This window comes from Glycine soja, chromosome 11 (assembly GCF_004193775.1).
Source record: "Glycine soja cultivar W05 chromosome 11, ASM419377v2, whole genome shotgun sequence".
NCBI classification, from domain to species: domain Eukaryota; kingdom Viridiplantae; phylum Streptophyta; class Magnoliopsida; order Fabales; family Fabaceae; genus Glycine; species Glycine soja.
In genome coordinates, this window is record NC_041012.1 from 43301336 (window position 1) to 43320328 (window position 18993).

Consider the following 18993-nt stretch of genomic DNA (forward strand, 5'->3'; position numbering starts at 1 on the left):
TAAAAAAGCTTATACATATAGATTAGCTCATTTGATAAACTTAAAAAACAATTAAAATTTAAAATTTTAACATCAAACCAAGTACAAAATCTCAATTAAAATATTCAAATAGGTGCACAGAAATAAAGGAAAAAATCCTCAACTAGACCGGTTAAAGAGTCACTTTGAAGATTAGATTATTCCAATAATTAATTATATGTACAATCTATCATTGTTGTTACAGTGTGTTTTAGACGGTGTGAAAATCAGATGATTTCAATAATCAATTATATATATAATTAATTATTGTTAAAATATATTATAATTAAAAAAAACTAAAAAGTAACTCATGACAGAGGAAAGTTTTCAATTGTACACTTTAGATAGATTGATCAAAAGTCAAACCTTCTCACTGAATTAGGTTGTAAAATTAAGTGTCAATAGTCCCAATAAAAAAGATTTGTTATTGAAATTGACTGTCAAATTTGACGAAGGTGGAATGAGGATGACAACTTAATTAATACCGTCAAATTCATTGTATTAGGTTATAAAACTAAGTATACAAATATTATATATATATATATATATATATATATATATATATATATATATATTATAAGTATATTGTAATTATAATGCATATAATTACTACAGGGCACGAATGAGATACTATTATAAACATATAACACAATTTTCATTAAATGTAATGTGATATATAGTCAATAGTTTGTTTGTCTTCATTTATAGTATGTGTTGACAACTTTAATAACTGTACGTACATTTAATTTATTCTTCTTTAAAAGGCTATTGTTAATTTCTTGTCTTAGTTCTATATGAATGCATATTAAAGTTTCTCATATTTATTTTCGGTCATATATATATTTCCTCAACTCCAAAAATATAATCCAGTCATATATTGAGAAATCTTCACAAAGTTGTATGTTATTTAATCAATCACACAAAATATGTGACCTAAAAATTGTAATAATTTTAATTGGTAATATTTTATATATTACAGTATTAGTAAAAATATTTATATTTTGAATATGTTGTTTTCCAATGTAATTTTTGTAATATTTATAATATGTAATGTTTTAAATAGTATACTAATAATAAAAATATTTACACTTATATGTTAAATATTTTGTTGTGATGTAATATTTCTTGACTTATATATAATTAATTTTAATTTGTTCTATAATGTGTTAAATCAATCATGTTTTTTCTTATTTAGTTTTAATTCCGATAAATATGCACAACTTTAATTTTATCCCTCATGCTTATTTTGTATTTTCCTTTTATCTTTTTTTTATCAATGATATTTTCAAGGTGGGTGGCTTAGCAGGGACGGACCTACCATATGGGGAGGGGGGCCTTGGCCTCCTGATTTTTTTTTTTCATTTTAAAAAATAGATTATTATTTATTTACTATAAAAAAATATACTTTTTATTAAGTAAAAATTTGATTTTTTTATTAGTATGAGTCAAAGATGGTACTAAAAAAATTTATAAGACTTATTCATCTTGCTGAACTAATTAAGTTAGACCCCTTTAATAATTAAAATTTTGATTTGAAATTGAATATAATTTTTTATTATAAAATTATTTTTTATCTCTTAACTTCTTTTAGATTATAAAATTAATAATAATCTTTTTTTAAGAAACCTTTTCTCAATATTTTGTTTTATCAAATTTTACTTATTATATAATTAATTTTTATCTCTTAAACTTTTTTAAATTATAAAATCAACAATAGTTTTATTTTTTAAAGAAATTTTATCTAAATGTTATATTTTATCAAATTTTACTTATTATATAATTAGTTTTTTTTAATATCTAATTGACAAACTCTATTTATTGTCATTGAAAGAATCTCACATAAACAAGTGTTATTGGATTGATTAAAAAATATTATAATTTTCAAATTATGAAAGTCATTGTAATAATGAATGAGTTGCGATTGCAACCTTGATAAGAAACAAAAGTTCAAAGACACTAACACCACACTAAAAAAATGAATTTCTAAATATGATATTTAATGTTTTGGTATCAAATACTACACAACATAATAAGATGAAAGATAAAATATTTATTGACTATTTGTTAGTATACATCAAAAAGAAAATTATTAAAAATTAGTATAAATTTGATTATTAATTTATTTTCATGACATATAAGAAATATGTTGTGTATTTTGATAGATTATTAATGTAAATATTTAACATATTTGAACATCAAATTATAAAAAATTTATATAAAAATTGATGAAATATAATTACTAGATGAATTTTATTTTTTGTGATTGGCCCTCCCTCTCATTCTCGTCTGGGTCCGCCCATGTGGCTTAGGATCAATGACGTTTGTAGTGTCAAACGAATTAGGATCTCTTGTGTTTGTTGTGAAGTTTCACCCATCCTTGGTTTATAAAAAACTTTTACATATCTGTTATATGCAAACATATATTTGTTTCAAAAAAAAATCTTCAGAAACCTAAAGGGGTAACTTCATTGTTATATTATTTAATGCATATATATGAAGTCTTAGGGGGAGTTTTGCTTTCCCAATCTCCCCCGGCCAAGCCACCAGATGATTGGGGAATCAGTTGTAATTCAGTTTCATTTTGAGATAAGGTTTTAGCAGGTAAAGATGCAATTCCAAAGGAAGGAAAATATTGATCTCATTAGTCATGATCATGATCTATTTAAGATTGAGTACGAGGAGAGCAACAAGTTAAAGCCAGATTTTTACACTGATGAACAAGTGGTTTAATCGCTTAAGGTGCCTTGGCAGGATGCAATCATCGTAATGTTTTTAGGAAAATCAGTGGGACTAATTCCTTACCATGAAAGATAAGCTCAAGTTTCGGAGGGTATGTAGCTAATTTTATTTTTATTTTTTATTGCACTTATTATTACAGCAAAATTAAGATTGAAGCAGCTGAGAGAGAGAAGGTATACGTGACTTGGTCTTTGATCTTCTTATTAATTCCCTTGAACCTGAGCATAAAATAAGAATGTCTATGATTTTATGGTGTATTTGGAAAAGGAGAAACCAGAAACTTTGGGAGTCAGCAGAGATTCTATTGCAGATCTCTATATGTTCCGCGCTTCAGTATTATGAAGAATGGAGTCGTGCTAGGAATGCGCATCATCAACAACGAAGTCATCAACCTCTCGCGCAGGTTTCAACATCATTGGGCTGTGCATATATACGCCATGAATTCAAGCAAAGACACACACTCCGAATTCAAAAGAGGCCCAGGCATGGGGTCTTAAATGGATTCAAGAGCTGTGCTGTCATAGTATGATCATCGAATTCGACTGCAATTTGCAAACCAGTGGTGGATGAGCTGCAGCAACGTGTAACAGCCAAGACAGATTTCTCCTTGTAGACTCATGTTACAAAATTATTCAAACTCAATGCTGAGTTTTCTTTCTAAAGAGGAATGTCACCATTGTTGTTCGTAAACTAGCAATAGCTTCAATGTCCTATGTTAGCTCTCATACATTTCATCATATTCCAAATTGTATCTTTTATCCCATTTTAAATGAAATGAAATAAGTATCTTTATGTAAAAAAAAAAAGTCTATATATTCAGGTCTCAATATTACGTGACTTTTCTATTCAATCTCTACAAATTCCACAATATTTTATTTGATCCCTGTTTTTTTAGTCACATAAATACTTAACAAATAAAACAAATAGAATCATGTGGATTGTTTTTTTTATAAAATAAAATTTTATACTCAACCTCAAAGGAAGAAATTTACAACAAAACAAACAGATAAAATCTAAATTATAATATCAAAATAGAAATGAATTGAAAAATTCTAGAAATTATATCATTAGTTCTTTTTATAGACAAAAAAATATTTTTTTTCTGAAAATTATCTTGGTCGAAAATGAATTATATTTTTCTAAGAAAGTGTAACTTATGATACTAAGAAAAAAAAATCATTTAAATAAAACCCTGTTCTAGTATTACTTAAGAGTTTACTCATTTTAATCCTAGTTTTTTGTGTTAGATAATGAAAACGAGAAAAATTGACCTTAAAATGAGCAGAGAAGAGCATTGGAGTTCCGCTAATTCGAAGTGTTGAAGGAAGATCTTTGAGCACTGGAATATCCAAGAACACAAACCCCTGAGGCACTACAGGATGTCAACATTAGTCTATTTCAGATTTTGGAGACTCACTGCCTTGTTTTCTATTTTATTTTCCTATATAGTGCAAATATCCTTTAATAAGAATATAACTAAGAAAAGAAAGTTATTGTGCAGGGCTAGGGCCTTTATGTAATCACCTACTACAATGCTCTTTCTTTCATCCAAATCTGGTTCTCTTTCACAAAATATTACCGAAACGGCCTAATAGCAATTGCAATGGAACCTGTAAGTTAGCAACTAATTTCGAGCTTCTAATAGAGTAATAGTCATAGAATTGTTGCTGTACCCTGGAAACTCTAATCCTTCTTCAATGAATTCAGGCTTCTTTGGTTGGGCAAGTGTAATGCTTTCATTGCTCAACATGAAAACCACAGATGACATAGTTGGTCTGTCTTTTGGTAACTTTTGCACACACAAGAGACCAACTTGCAGACACCTTAGTAATTCTGATCGAATAGTTGCAAGGTCTAAATTAGCATCCATGAATTCCACAGCTCGACCTTCTTTCCATAATCTCCATGCCTAGGTATTTTAAGAGAAGGTTAATACTAGTAATATGAAACAAATTAGTGTATTAAAAAGAAAGATTAGGAGCGACTTTTATAGAAAAGTCAATATTGCATTACACTTGGATGGTTACCTTACCTGCACCAACAGATTGCGCTCATGATCTGAATGGTAGAAATTATTATTTCTGATGCCACTTAGTATCTCTAACACTATAACTCCAAAGCTGAATACATCAGACTTTAGGGAAAGAAGCCCATTTGCTGCATACTCGGGGGACATATAACCACTACACACAAAAACAATAAACAACATGAACTTAATATTTTCAAAAAGGCCTAATTATGTTTTTAATCCCTCAAATTAGAGTATGTTTAAAAAATGTAAATTTTTATTTGGAGGAAAGACTAAAAAGAACATTTTTCGAATTTATTTGGGAAACAAAAAAAAAAAAACAGATCCCCCCTCATTTGAAGAATTAAAAACATAAGTAAGCCTTTTAAAAATAAATTATACTATAAAAATGTATATTATACTAAGTAAATCACAGAAATTCATCACATAGCTTACAGCCTTACACTGTCCCAACAATTCTTTTTGTTGTTACTGTAGAATGATCTCCTTCAAAGATGTGGGCAAGACCAAAATCAGAAATTTTGGGGTTCAATTCGCTGTCTAGTAGAATGTTACTAGTTTTTAGATCCCTGTGAATAATGGTTAACTTTGAATCTTGATGGAGATAAAGTAGTCCCCGAGAAATCCCCATAATAATTTCATACCGTTTCCTCCAATTCAAAAATTTTCTTTGTGTAGGATCTGAGGAAGATCAGAGAGAACTTGTTTAGCCATTACAGAATAGGTTATCTGAAGCAAAAGATTGAAGTAGCATAATGGGTGATATTCTAGCAGAGCTTTTCCAAGTTGTAAGCAAGGGAAATTATGGAAAGTGTTTTTGCATTGGATGTATTACCAAAAATGAAGTGGTCCAAGCTACTATTTGCCATGTATTCATAGACTAACATTCTTTCATCTCCTTGAGTGCACCCTCCCAAAATACTCACAAGATTACGGTGTTGGAGTTTGGCTACCAATCCAACTTCATTCATAAACTCTGAGATGCCTTGCTTTGAGGTTTTTGATAGCCTTTTCACAGCTATTTCTTGTCCATCTGCCAATTTACCCTGATTTTATAGGACACATTTAAAACTGATGATGAAAAATAAAACACTTCTTCATGGAAAGAAAAAAAAAACATTTACCCTGTATACTGGGCCAAAACCACCTTCTCCAATCTTGTTTGCAGTAGAAAAATTGTTTGTAGCAGCCAGAATAGTGTCTATATGAAAAAGAGGCGATGCTTGATGTTCATTATGATTTCTATTACCTGCGACTAGAAGAAACAATTTTCACATGGCTTGAACCTATCACAGCCAGCCATTTTCTTGGTAACTTATCAAAGATAAACATACTCAACCATTGCATGCATATGTGTTATATACTATTTAGTCTGACTATTTGGTTTTACCTCTCTATTTAAACTTTGAAACAGCAAAAACATGATGCGAAAGATTGCTAGGCTTAATTGATCTGATGATCATCTGAACTCTAGGCTGAATTTATCAACTTGAACCTTGAAACAAATAAGGTTTTTCACACAGTAAACTATAGCTATTAATGCAGTTTATGTTCTTTCTTCTCAAATATTCAGGTCTCTGTCCACCAAAGATATGAGAAGCTTCTTTTGCCTCTTGGATGATAGAATAACAGTTGAGAACAACTCATAATATGAATAAACAAGTTAACTTGCTTAAGAATCTTACCCAAATCAGTAGTGGTCCTCTCTTTTATATACTTCTTAGAAAGGTACAAAATAATACACAAAAGCAGCAGTGCCACCAAAGATGCTGAAATAATCAGTGCTATCTTTCTCCTTTTAATAGCATTAGCAGTGGACTCTTCACAAAAATCAAGCAGATGCTAAAGTTTTAGAACATATACTTCTTCAAGAGAATGCAGATTTAAACATAGAAGAAAACCTAATCAAGAATACATTTTATTAGAGTGCAAATGAATGAATGATTTGTCTAATTGTCTTTTCGCTATATGTTATTGCTGTTTGCCTAGAAAAAGCATGTCAAAACACATAGTTCATGACATTAGGATGAAAAAATGGTCAGAAAGAGACCTGAAAGGGAGCAAAGACTCCTGAATTTTAACTTCCCCTTTCATACTAATAAAGAAGATGTTATGACAGTGCAGAACCCATGCATACCTATTTCTGAAGCGGCTAACTTTATGTAAAGATCAAGTTGTCCAGCCTCTTCATTTATAAGCTTCCTAATGTCAATCAAGTCCCCAAACCAAAGAAAGCATCCATGAGGCCCTTCATTCATGGCAGAATTTGCATATGCGGTGCAAGAACAGTTCTTCAAGCACTCCACCTTGCATTCTTCAAGATTCATGCTATTATTAGTCCAAAATTGCAACAACTTGGGTAGTTTTATCGCACTTAATTTCTGAAACCTATCACCTTGTGTGCAGTTTAAGGGTGTTCTCCTGATGCACCCACCAGACCGATTAAATGAATTCCATTCTTCCTGTGATTTGGGTTTGAAGCCTTTCAAGCAATCACAGTAAACAGGAACATCCTTAATATTGCAAATACCATTCACCCCACATGCTCCATAGTCATCACAAAAATCTTTTCTTGCCTCATACATCTCAATCCACTTAAGAACTTTGTTGTCCCATATATACCTTTGAAGCATTCCATCATCTTTCATCACAAACCTTGACAATCTATCTCCAGGTTCATCCCAATACAGTGCCTCAGTGCTAGTTACTGAAATTATTGGCCTGAAGGCTGTAATTTCATTAAATATCCAATCATCTGAATTTAAACGAGTGCCATCCCAAATCCCACTTCTGAATGTGATTTTCATTCCCTGGCGCAATACAAACTCAGTAATTTCGTTATGGTGAAAGCCGTAAGTAAAGCTTCCAGCAGAAGGGTCATTAGCACTTTTCCAAGAAGTCAAATATCTGTTGAGACCTGAGGTCTTGTCCCAACCCAATTTCAAGCCAGGTAACGTTGTATCTGTTGGATAATCAAAGCTTTGCCATATGTAACTATCAGAATCACTGCTCTTTCCATCCATCAAGACTAAATTTCCAGAATCCAGCAGTTTTGCCATTGGTTCTTGAATTGATGATCTTGATGAATTTGTAGACCATATCCTGTTACCTGATCCATCAAAAAGTACAATATTCCCAGCAACAATGGTTAAGTTTCCACTTGAGTCATTGAGTGGGTAATCTCTATTTGCTACCCAAACCACGGTTTGAGGCATAATATTCTTGTACCATATCCCTACGTAGCGGCTTTTGGAGATTCCTGGTGTGAAGAATCCTAGAGAAAAATTTTGTCCAGCAGAAATTAGTTCTTGGCCATCATTAATGGAGGATGTTGGAGTCAAGGCATCAGCTGCATATGCCATTTTCTGAAGCATTGATAGACAAGCAAAAATAATAACAATTTTGTTCATTCTCACTCTCCTCCTCCTCATATTTGACCTCCAATTTCAATTACAGACACAGATCTGCACTTGCATTTTACATCCTATCATAGATAGAATGTTTTTTACTTTAAAATTCAATAACAAAAGGTTTCCAGTCATATAAGCAATTTCAGTTAATATCTCTTATTATAAAATCCCCCAAGTCAGACCAGGGATGAGGAAGAATGGAAGTGGCACGGTTCAAAGTTCATGAGAAGTTTATTTTTTTTTTTTGGAAGTTTTTAATATTGAGATGGTGATTTACCAGTTATAAAAAGATATGACAGGTGAAAACCTTTATATTTTAAAAATAAAAGCCTTATTCTCAAATTTCTTAAGGAATAAATTAACGTTTGCAATTTGAAACTTTGAATTCTAATAAGTAATAATCTAATATTTTATCGCTCAGTCAAAGTCAAACTGATTTCTTTCGATCATAAATTACTGAAATAATTGAAAAAAAAAAAACTAATTTGTTGTTAAAGAGCTCTTCTAATACGTTACAATCCCTTGATTTTTAGTTAAGGTGAGAGAATTGGTAGGATGACAAGTTCCTGCTAATCTGCTATCATAGTGTTCCATTTAACAAACTGTAACAATCTCGTCGCATTAATGGTAATGGCATATAAGTTCCATGTTAATGTTGTGCAATTCATATCTGTCCTGTTAAGTGGGTAATCCCCTTTTATTTCCCTCACGACTTCAATTTTTTTTAGGTGCTCCATCAAAAAGTACAATATTACCATCAGCAGCAATGGTTAAATTTCCACTCGTGTCATTAAGTGGATTATCTCTGTTTGCTACCCAAACTATGGTTTGAGGCATAATATTCTTGTACCATATATATCCCTACGTAGCGGCTTTTGGAGGTCCCTGGAGTGAAGAATCCAAGCGAAAAATTTTGTCCCGCAGAAATGAGTTCTTGGGTATCTATATGACATTTTCTGAAGGATTGATAGACAAGCAAGAGCAAAAATAATGATAACAATTCTCTTCATTCTCAATCTCCTCCTCGTCAAATTTGAAAACCTATTTCAATTACATAAAGCTGCACTTGCATTTTACATCCTAACATTTTAATAAGTGATGGTCTTTAACTTCTGAATAAACATAAGGCTTCTAGTCATATATAATATAAGCAATTTCTGTTAATGGTCTTATTGTATATTCCACTACGGAGGACAGACCAGGGATAGGAAAGAAGGAAAGTAACACGGTTCAAACAAGAGTAGTTTGGTTGTTGTTAGAAGATTTTAATATTGAGAGCCCTTGAATGGTGATTTGCCAGTTATGTGACACGTGAAGACTTTTGTTGTAACACTATATATATATATATATATATATATATATATATATATATATATATATATATATATATATATATATATATATATATATATATAAAATAAAAGAAACAAGAATTTATAATTAATTATTTTTTTAAAACACATTTAAATACAAGTCTTTCAAAAGATAAAAGACTCACATTCACTTTTCTAACATTAAAATAAAATTTGTCCAAATAAATAATAAATTATCTCGGCTCAAAACAAGTTTGTCCAAGACTTCATGCAATTAATATAGAAACTTATACCCCAATGTCAAATCCTATCAGAGCATTGTGTTCCCGTGTCCTCTAGCATGAGGTTTTTCATAGTCATCTACCTAATCATCTGCTCCCACGAACACAAGGTTCAAGATCATCACAGGATCCAAACACAAATAGCACATGGGGAGTGAGTTATCACATTCCTAACTAATAGAGAAACAAGACAACTAGATGTACATATCATATAAAATGAGATACAACTTACTTAAACATAACTCACATAATTCTACCACTTTGTCATTTAAAATTTACTTTTCAATCATTAATCACATTACACATGAATCACACAATCCGATCAAGACATGATAACACATCAATTTCATAATAAACAATTAGCAAGTGTTATGCAACAGTTATGTTAAGACCCAAGCCTATATGCAATGTGATACCACGTCAGTGAAAAACCACCCTGGGACACTTAGGAGTACATAACAAAACACACCACAAAATGAGTACGTCAGATTACTCTCACTAAGTAAAATCATAAGGAGACCAGTCAGGGTCATGCTGTTTTGCGAGAATGCTCCAACCATGTGCGATCGGCACGGACTTAAAAGAGCACTCAAACCAGATGTATTTATCCTCAAGGCCTACATTCTGAAAAGTCCGTCAGGGCATCTCCCTCCTAATTAAGGTCCAACCTTAAAACAATTTTTACATGTTCAATACACATGACCTCAGACTTGTGTTTTAAACACATTCAACACAATTGCGCTACGATTCAACATTAGTTCCTAAATAGGAAACCTACACTTTCCCTTTAACACTGCGCATTAACATTTTTTTCAAGATAAACATTGGTCGGGTTATTATACAATTCACAACTCACGACATAAGTAATGTCACATCAAGTGTTAACCACACACTTACTCACAACTAAAACTCATGTTCACAATTTCACATCTCATTATGTCACAATCAACCATATCATGTTTATACGTATTTCACAAATTGACACATTTCACTTTGCACTACTCAATCTTCATAACAATATTATAATCTCATTTAATAATTTATCACGCTTCATAACTCATATATGCATAACACAGAAATAATATTTGCATGACACAACATATATATATATATATATATATATATATATATATATATATATATATATATATATATATATATATATATATATATATATATATATATATATATATATATATATAGAGAGAGAGAGAGAGAGAGAGAGAGTAAATCAAACTATATTATTTTTAATCAAAAGAGTTTCTATAACAATTAATTTAAGATTACATCAAAAGAAATTACTACTAGGCATTAACTTTACAACTTTTTTTAATTTATTATTTTAATGTTACAATATATATATATATATATATATATATATATATATATATATAAATAACATGTTGATCATCATCGTGGGAGAGTTAGAACAAGATAATAATTTGTATAAAATAAATCATTAAAGAATATTATTTAGAATATAATTCGCGTTAATAAAAAAAACTCAATTTTTTTAAGGGTTCACACTCAATACAAGAACACATCAATTTCACAGCAACTTCTCATTAGGATATCAATTGGTTTGTCAAACATATATAATTCACAATTATAAATGTAAGGATAAAATCAAAATTTGCAAAAACACTCAAAAACTCATTTGAGTTTATACTCTAAGGATCTCTACACATGTTCTCAATACTCCCCAATTGTGACAGCAATAGCGGTATCTCTAGCAATTTCATGAGATTCCTCAAGTTTTTCCTTTGACTACTCTAATAGGGTTCTCAAATGTTAGAGAGAAAGAGAAATGATTGAAGCCTTCATTCCATTATCTACGTGCGATAAGTATTTCTCCCTTTATAGACTTTTTTTTTTGCAAATCCCAATGGTGAAGATGTGCGGAAATAAATCACGAACCACATATCAAAATTTCACGACAATCCAACGATTAACGAATCCAGGATCGTAGTTTTACTGAGACAGTTTTGGGTTTCTATGGGAAAAGAAAAAGCTACGATGCACGGGGTATTTCTCTCAGCTCCGACATGTTTTCATAATTTCCAACGGGAATGTTCGGAAATGAGTTCTGAACCTGATGCTTAAATTTTACGATGATCCAATGGTAAATGAGTCCAAGATCATCGTTTTTCTAAGATAGGTTTGATGGTATACTAGAAAAAGAGAGGGTTTTAAAAGGAAGAGAGAGAAAAACTAAATTGAGAAGAAGAGGAGGGGTAGAAAGTATCATTTTGAAAACTGATCTGCGTCTATTTATAGCTAGGGTACTCAAAGCCTATTGTTTACTCTATTTATTTTTATTATTTTATAAAAAGAAACTTTATTTTCTTTCCTATCAAATGAATAAATAAAATACATTTTTTATTTTCTCTCACACCATCATTTTAATACATTTATTTTTCTTTATTTATTTAATTATAAAAGTCTCATCATTTTTCTAAAACTCTATTTATTTACAAATAACAATCATTTTTAAAATCATTTTTAAATTAGTTTATGAAAAATGAAATATTACATTAACTTTTAAAAATGAAATCGTCCTTCTCAGAAATTTCTTGACGAAAAAATTAACCTTTGCAAGTTGAAACTTTGAACTTTCAAGTCTAAAAATCTAATATTATACTGCTCCGTCAAAACCAAACAGATGTTTTTCGTGACCGAATATCCTCTCTCAAAAGTAATATTGTTTGTGGACACATCTCTCAATTTGAATAGCAAAAAGAGGTTTAAATAGCAACTCCACCATCCAAATCTCTCAGCTTCTTAAAATCCATTTTTTCCAATTAAACTCGACCCAAGTCAAATGATGTACAAAGCCCAAGATGAATGATGAGTGGTTCAAATCATGAGCAGATTTGAAGGGGGAAAAAACAGCCTAGAGGATCACTTAAAAAAAATTCCCACTGTTTTATCTCTATATGACACATTTATTCCTTTCAATGAAGAAGTTTGAGTTCCATATTGCAGTTGGTCTAACAATCAGAGATTGGATTTAAGTTGTCTTAATTTATATGATATTTAAGTTGTCTTAATTTATATGATATTGTGGAGCGCGTGCATGTTCAGAAGGAATTACAAAGAAAAGAAAAAGCTCATGGTACTTTCTAGGTTTCTTTATATGTGTATTTTATATGTTTCTGTTTTTTGGATTTGTATTTTCAAGATTGCTATCTTGTTAGCTTTCAGTATGCATGCGTGCTTGATTGTAGCACTCTGATTAACATCAAGTACGCTTGTGTAAGTGCCGTTATACATTTTAGTGAATGATCAATTGATCTCTTGACAAAAAAAGAAAAAAAAAAAAAAAGAGGAAGCATTTACATAAAAGAGATGGAGAGCAGCGGATTGATGGCAGAGGAGTTTGAGTTAATCCAATTTTCGGTCATGCGATTAATTGCAAGCATATGAAATTACATCAAGTTTCTTCACTTCACTCTGTGCATGGGCAGAAGAAAGTAATATATTATTAACAAGGTTACATCACATCATACATACTACGTACATGAGTAGTAGTGAAAATATTTGCGTATACCAAGAAACTCTCGTTCAATATTCCCAAATTTTTGACGTTTTGGTCACCACCTACACAAGTTAATGGAAAATATAGATTCTAGATGCAGAGAAAGGGAGACACTGGAAAAGAAACAAACAAGTTTTGAATGTGGGGTAAGGATATCGAGACTTACAACATTCTATTATTTAGAAACCAAAGGATGGTTATATATTTCTTTATTGGTAGAGTTTGGTAAAAAGTCTTTGCTGCTATCAACATCTTCCAGCACTCATTGACCTAGAGTCTCTGCAGTTCCTATCACTTGACATGTCACGTTAAAATTTTGTACTATTTAGTTATCGAGCATGATTAAGATCTGCAAAAGCCACGAATAAGATGAATTTGTGGTAACAAATTTCAAAATTTGCCCCATCTTTCCTCCTTGTTCTTGGTGTAGCTCCAATGTTGTCCTAACAATAAAAGGTTGGTGTTGTTGAGTCTGATGGCCTAAAGTTGACGTTACATACGATAGACATAAAATTAACTCTTCAATATTTCACGGTAATTATATATGGATTATTTTACATTAAAATTTTGCACATTTTCATTGTATTAAATTTGAATTCACAGAGCAACTTACAATTATCCACTAACGGGTTCTCACATCAAGAGATTCAAACTCACGATATTGTAGGATATAAACCTGATTTCTTACCAATTAGATACACAACTTCAAACCTCTTACTGATTTGCTTGCAAGGTTCAATGACACATTAATTTATAAAGGCTTTAAAAGTTCCAACACCAAACAATCATGAAGCTTTGAAATACATAAAATCACACAACATGAATTTCTAACAACAGTTACACGATGGTTAAAAAAATAGAACATTAAATCTGACCTTTCAAAAAGAAAACAGGCCCCTCAAGGTACACCTGCTCCCATTTGTAGAATTACTTTGCTTAATTTAACAGGGCAATTAAATACACAGAGTGATCAACATAAGATTTTGGTAACAGCTAGCCAGATTAAAGAACCAAAGTTTTCTTTTATAATAAGTAGTAACGTGAAAGGATCGAATGACTCATGGAGAGAACAGAGTTCACCCTTTTATTTCTTGTTACTTGTTGCTATTTGCTATCCTTGTTTCCTACAGCTTTGGAAGCAGAGGATGCAATAACTCCACCACAAACCATCAGTGGCTACCAGACACTAGTCTCACCTTCCCAAAATTTTGAACTGGGTTTCTTCAGTCCTGGCAATTCCACTCACATCTATCTTGGAATATGGTACAAGCATATCCCAAAACAGACAGTTATTTGGGTTGCAAATAGAGACAAACCATTAGTTAACTCTGGTGGCTCCTTAACATTCAGCAACAATGGCAAGCTCATCCTTCTCAGCCACACAGGAAGTGTTGTATGGTCTTCAAACTCATCTGGACCTGCAAGAAACCCAGTGGCACATCTTCTAGACTCTGGAAACTTTGTGTTGAAGGACTACGGAAATGAGGGACATTTGTGGGAGAGTTTTGATTATCCATCTGACACATTGATACCAGGAATGAAGCTTGGTTGGAACTTCAAAACTGGCTTGAACCGACATTTGACTTCCTGGAAAAGCTCTTCTAATCCTTCTTCAGGTGAATACACTTACGGTGTGGATCCCCGGGGGATTCCTCAGCTTTTTCTTCACAAGGGAAACAAGAAGGTCTTCAGAAGTGGACCATGGTATGGGCAACAATTCAAAGGTGATCCAGTTCTCAGTGCAAATCCAGTTTTCAAACCCATTTTTGTTTTTGATTCTGATGAAGTGTCTTACTCTTATGAGACCAAAGACACCATTGTTTCAAGATTTGTGCTGAGTCAGTCTGGTTTGATTCAGCATTTTTCATGGAATGATCATCATTCCAGTTGGTTCTCAGAATTCTCAGTTCAAGGGGACCGCTGTGATGATTATGGCCTTTGTGGTGCATATGGTTCTTGTAACATCAAAAGCTCCCCTGTTTGCAAATGTTTGAAGGGTTTTGATCCTAAGCTTCCGCAAGAATGGGAGAAGAATGAGTGGTCAGGTGGATGTGTTAGGAAGAATTCACAGGTTTTCAGCAATGGAGACACATTTAAGCAGTTTACAGGAATGAAACTACCAGATGCTGCTGAGTTTCATACAAACTACACCATCAGCAGTGATCACTGTGAGGCAGAATGCTCCATGAACTGCTCTTGTGTTGCTTATGCCAAACTAGATGTAAATGCAAGCGGCAAAGGCTGTATTGTATGGTTTGGGGATTTATTTGATATAAGAGAGGTTTCTGTGAATGGAGAAGATTTTTACGTAAGAGTTCCAGCTTCAGAAGTAGGTAAGAAGATTAAAGGTATATGCTCCCGATCCATGTCATGTTTTAGTCCAATTTTAGCCGTCTTCAGAAATATGGCTCACTTGTTTTTGAGTAAGCCAACAAATACTATTTTAGTACAATAGTTTATTTATCATATTAAAGATTCTTTGTTTCTCTATAGTAAATGCAGTTTTGATTTTTCTTAAAATACGTTCATATATATGTTGTATATTTTCTCCTTATTTGTGGTGTTAGGTCCAAATGTTGATGGAAACAAAAGGAAAAAACTCATACTGTTTCCTGTGACTGCATTTGTAAGTTCAACAATTATTGTATCAGCATTATGGTTGATAATTAAGAAATGCAGAAGAAAAAGAGGTAAATATATCTTGTAGTTATAGTTTGAGAAGATAGATCTATTGTACTTTTTAAACCATAGTGTCCGTTTATTAGATTACTGATTAATCCTTGGCTCTTTGCCTCTGTAAGCAGCCAAAGAGACAGATAGTCAGTTTAGTGTTGGCAGAGCTAGGAGTGAAAGAAATGAATTTAAACTCCCATTGTTTGAGATTGCCATAATTGAAGCCGCAACCGAGAATTTCTCTCTTTACAACAAGATTGGAGAAGGAGGATTTGGTCATGTATACAAAGTAAATTACTCTCTCTTTGTAGTTAATTAGAAAGAAAATGATATTTCAATCATTGCTGCATACTAGTCTCTAACAACTGCCCTGCAGATTGGACAGTAGGAAAAAGCCCATTTCAAGTTTTAACCCATTTAAACAATGAACTTTCATTTCTTCGGTCTATATAACTTCACCATCTGAGATATCTAAATGCTCTTCAAAATAGTATTATGTTCTTTCAATAAAAGTTAACTTTTCTGATAAAACTCATTGTCATCTTCTAATAGTAGATCAGTCCAAATATTCAAAGTGACCGTCAAACTTTCCATTTACCAAGCAAACAAGCTTGTCGATTCTGTTCTCCTGCAAGAAAAGCTATTTTCCATCTCAGTTTTACAACAACAATGATAATATCTTGGCTCTGTTGGATTTTGTAGGGTCAACTTCCATCAGGACAGGAAATAGCTGTGAAGAGGCTGTCAGAGAATTCTGGACAAGGCCTGCAGGAGTTCAAGAATGAGGTCATTTTGATCTCCCAACTTCAGCATCGAAATCTTGTCAAGCTTCTGGGATGTTGCATTCATGGAGAAGATAAAATGTTGGTCTACGAATACATGCCAAACAGAAGCTTGGACTCCTTATTATTTGGTTGGTTTCTCAACTACTCCACAATCACATCTACACATAGAAACACATACTTTTTGAGTAAACACGTTTCACTTGATCAAAATATACTGTATAACACTAGCAATATTCTTAATCAGATGAAACCAAGCGTTCTGTGCTCAGTTGGCAAAAGAGGCTAGACATAATTATCGGCATTGCTCGGGGACTTCTCTACCTTCACAGAGATTCAAGATTGAGAATAATCCATAGAGACCTGAAAGCAAGCAATGTTCTTTTAGATGGTGAAATGAACCCAAAAATTTCTGACTTTGGAATGGCAAGAATGTTTGGGGGTGATCAAACTGAAGCAAAGACCAAGAGAATAGTGGGAACCTAGTAAGCACAAAGACACAATGGCATATGACTTTTAACTTTCCACAGCTTTTCTGAACTTAACTGCTAAAATCATTTTACCCTTTGCCATTGTTACAGTGGATATATGTCCCCAGAGTATGCAATAGATGGACACTTCTCTTTCAAATCAGATGTTTATAGCTTTGGGGTTTTACTCTTGGAGCTGTTGAGTGGCAAGAAAAACAAAGGATTTATTCACCCAGATCACAAACTGAATCTCCTAGGCCATGTGAGTATAATGATTTTTTTTCTTCTTGTAATTCGTACATTGAATTTTGCATATCATAATCTCATTAAATGAATAACTTGCATTATGTGCTAGGCATGGAAGCTATGGAATGAAGATAGGGCCTTGGAGCTGATGGATGCATTGCTTGAGAATCAGTTTCCTACATCTGAAGCTCTAAGGTGTATTCAAGTGGGTCTGTCATGCATTCAACAGCACCCAGAAGATAGGCCAACAATGTCATCAGTGCTTTTGATGTTCGACAGTGAGAGTGTGTTGGTCCCCCAACCTGGAAGGCCAGGATTATATTCCGAGAGATTTTTCTCTGGGACAAATTCATCATCACGTGGTGGACTGAACTCTGGTTCCAATGACATAACTGTTACTTTAGTAGAGGGTCGTTGACTAATGACTCCTTAGGAACATGTCTCTGCCATTAACCCATGGAACATAAATATGCATGGCATTCTGCATTCTGATTCAAAAGCAGATACTGGGAATCATCACGCTTAGACTTGTTTTTGTTGTAGGCTCTGTGATGAGAATGTTACTATTTTTCTTTTTGGCTAAGTGTCTGATCAGTCACATCAGTTACGCAAACTCATTCTCAAGGCAAAGTGATTAATTGGTTCTCCATTCCCTCCCAAAAGTAAAACAACAAGTAACGACCTTAAAGCAACTCACATCTGTTCAACTCTTCTACAACTGTATCGTTAAAGGTTTAGCAAACCTTTTTCTTTTTTGGGACAAATTATAAGTTTAGCATGGGCTTAGGTAGTTTGTTTTAGGTTTTAGATTCTTAGAATTCATTCTATCATCAGTAAAATTAATTTTGTAAAAGGTAAAGATGTTTAACTTTTTTATTGTAAATGGAATTGATTTGAAGTGTATAATAACTCAGAAAATGTTGGTATTTATGTATAAATATGTATTTACAAGTTTTCTATGTTATACACTTAAAATTAATTCCATTTACCAAAAAATATATATATAAACAAAAGTGAACCAACTTCATCTGTCAGCTTTGCTGATGCAGATTGGGGGAGTTGTATTGATACTAGGTGGTCAACCACTGGATTGTGTTTTCTTGAGAGATGCCTTGATTTCATGGAAATCAAAGAAACAGCCTACTGTTTCTAGATTATCAACTGAATCTAAGTGAATGCTGGGCACTTGCAATTATAGCAAGTGAAGTCATTTGGCTACAAAGACTTTCCTCAAATTTTGAACTTTCAGTTTCTTCCTCTATGGTTTTTGTGACAACCAATCAACTATCCACATGGCCTCCATGAACTCTCTAAGCATTGGGCCGATAAAAATGAAATGAACTGCCTAAGCATATAGATATTGACTGTCATTTCATTCAAGAAACTGTTCAATCCTCCAAGTTGAAATGTTAACTCAGCCCATCAACTCGCGGATGTCTTCAGCAAACCTCTAGCAGCTACTGTTTTTCCGCCTCTCATATCCAATCTGGAAAT

General features: G+C 32.5%; 2 protein-coding genes across 3 annotated transcripts; one reads left to right on the forward strand and one right to left on the reverse strand.

Annotated features, from left to right (window-relative positions):
* Positions 1 to 4057: 4057 nt before the first annotated feature.
* LOC114375399 (G-type lectin S-receptor-like serine/threonine-protein kinase At4g27290) lies at positions 4058 to 8300 on the reverse strand. Of its 2 annotated transcripts, none has more exons than XM_028333172.1 (7): positions 6924 to 8300; positions 6472 to 6606; positions 5911 to 6035; positions 5622 to 5832; positions 5230 to 5467; positions 4790 to 4940; positions 4058 to 4666 (listed from the first exon to the last, which is right to left on the reverse strand). In XM_028333172.1, the coding sequence occupies exons 1-7, from the start codon at positions 8215 to 8217 to the stop codon at positions 4382 to 4384; spliced, it is 2439 nt and encodes an 812-aa protein (XP_028188973.1). In that variant the 5' UTR covers positions 8218 to 8300; the 3' UTR covers positions 4058 to 4381. The 2 variants fall into 2 exon arrangements, with proteins under 2 accessions (XP_028188973.1, XP_028188972.1); XM_028333171.1 differs by having other exon boundaries at positions 5911 to 6041.
* Positions 8301 to 14239: 5939 nt separating this feature from the next.
* Positions 14240 to 18146, forward strand: LOC114375308 (G-type lectin S-receptor-like serine/threonine-protein kinase At4g27290). The gene is made up of 7 exons (XM_028333080.1): positions 14240 to 15676; positions 15896 to 16018; positions 16133 to 16290; positions 16704 to 16914; positions 17031 to 17268; positions 17365 to 17515; positions 17609 to 18146. Exons 1-7 carry the CDS (start codon positions 14389 to 14391, stop codon positions 17915 to 17917), a joined length of 2478 nt encoding a protein of 825 aa, XP_028188881.1. The 5' UTR covers positions 14240 to 14388; the 3' UTR covers positions 17918 to 18146.
* Positions 18147 to 18993: the final 847 nt, after the last annotated feature.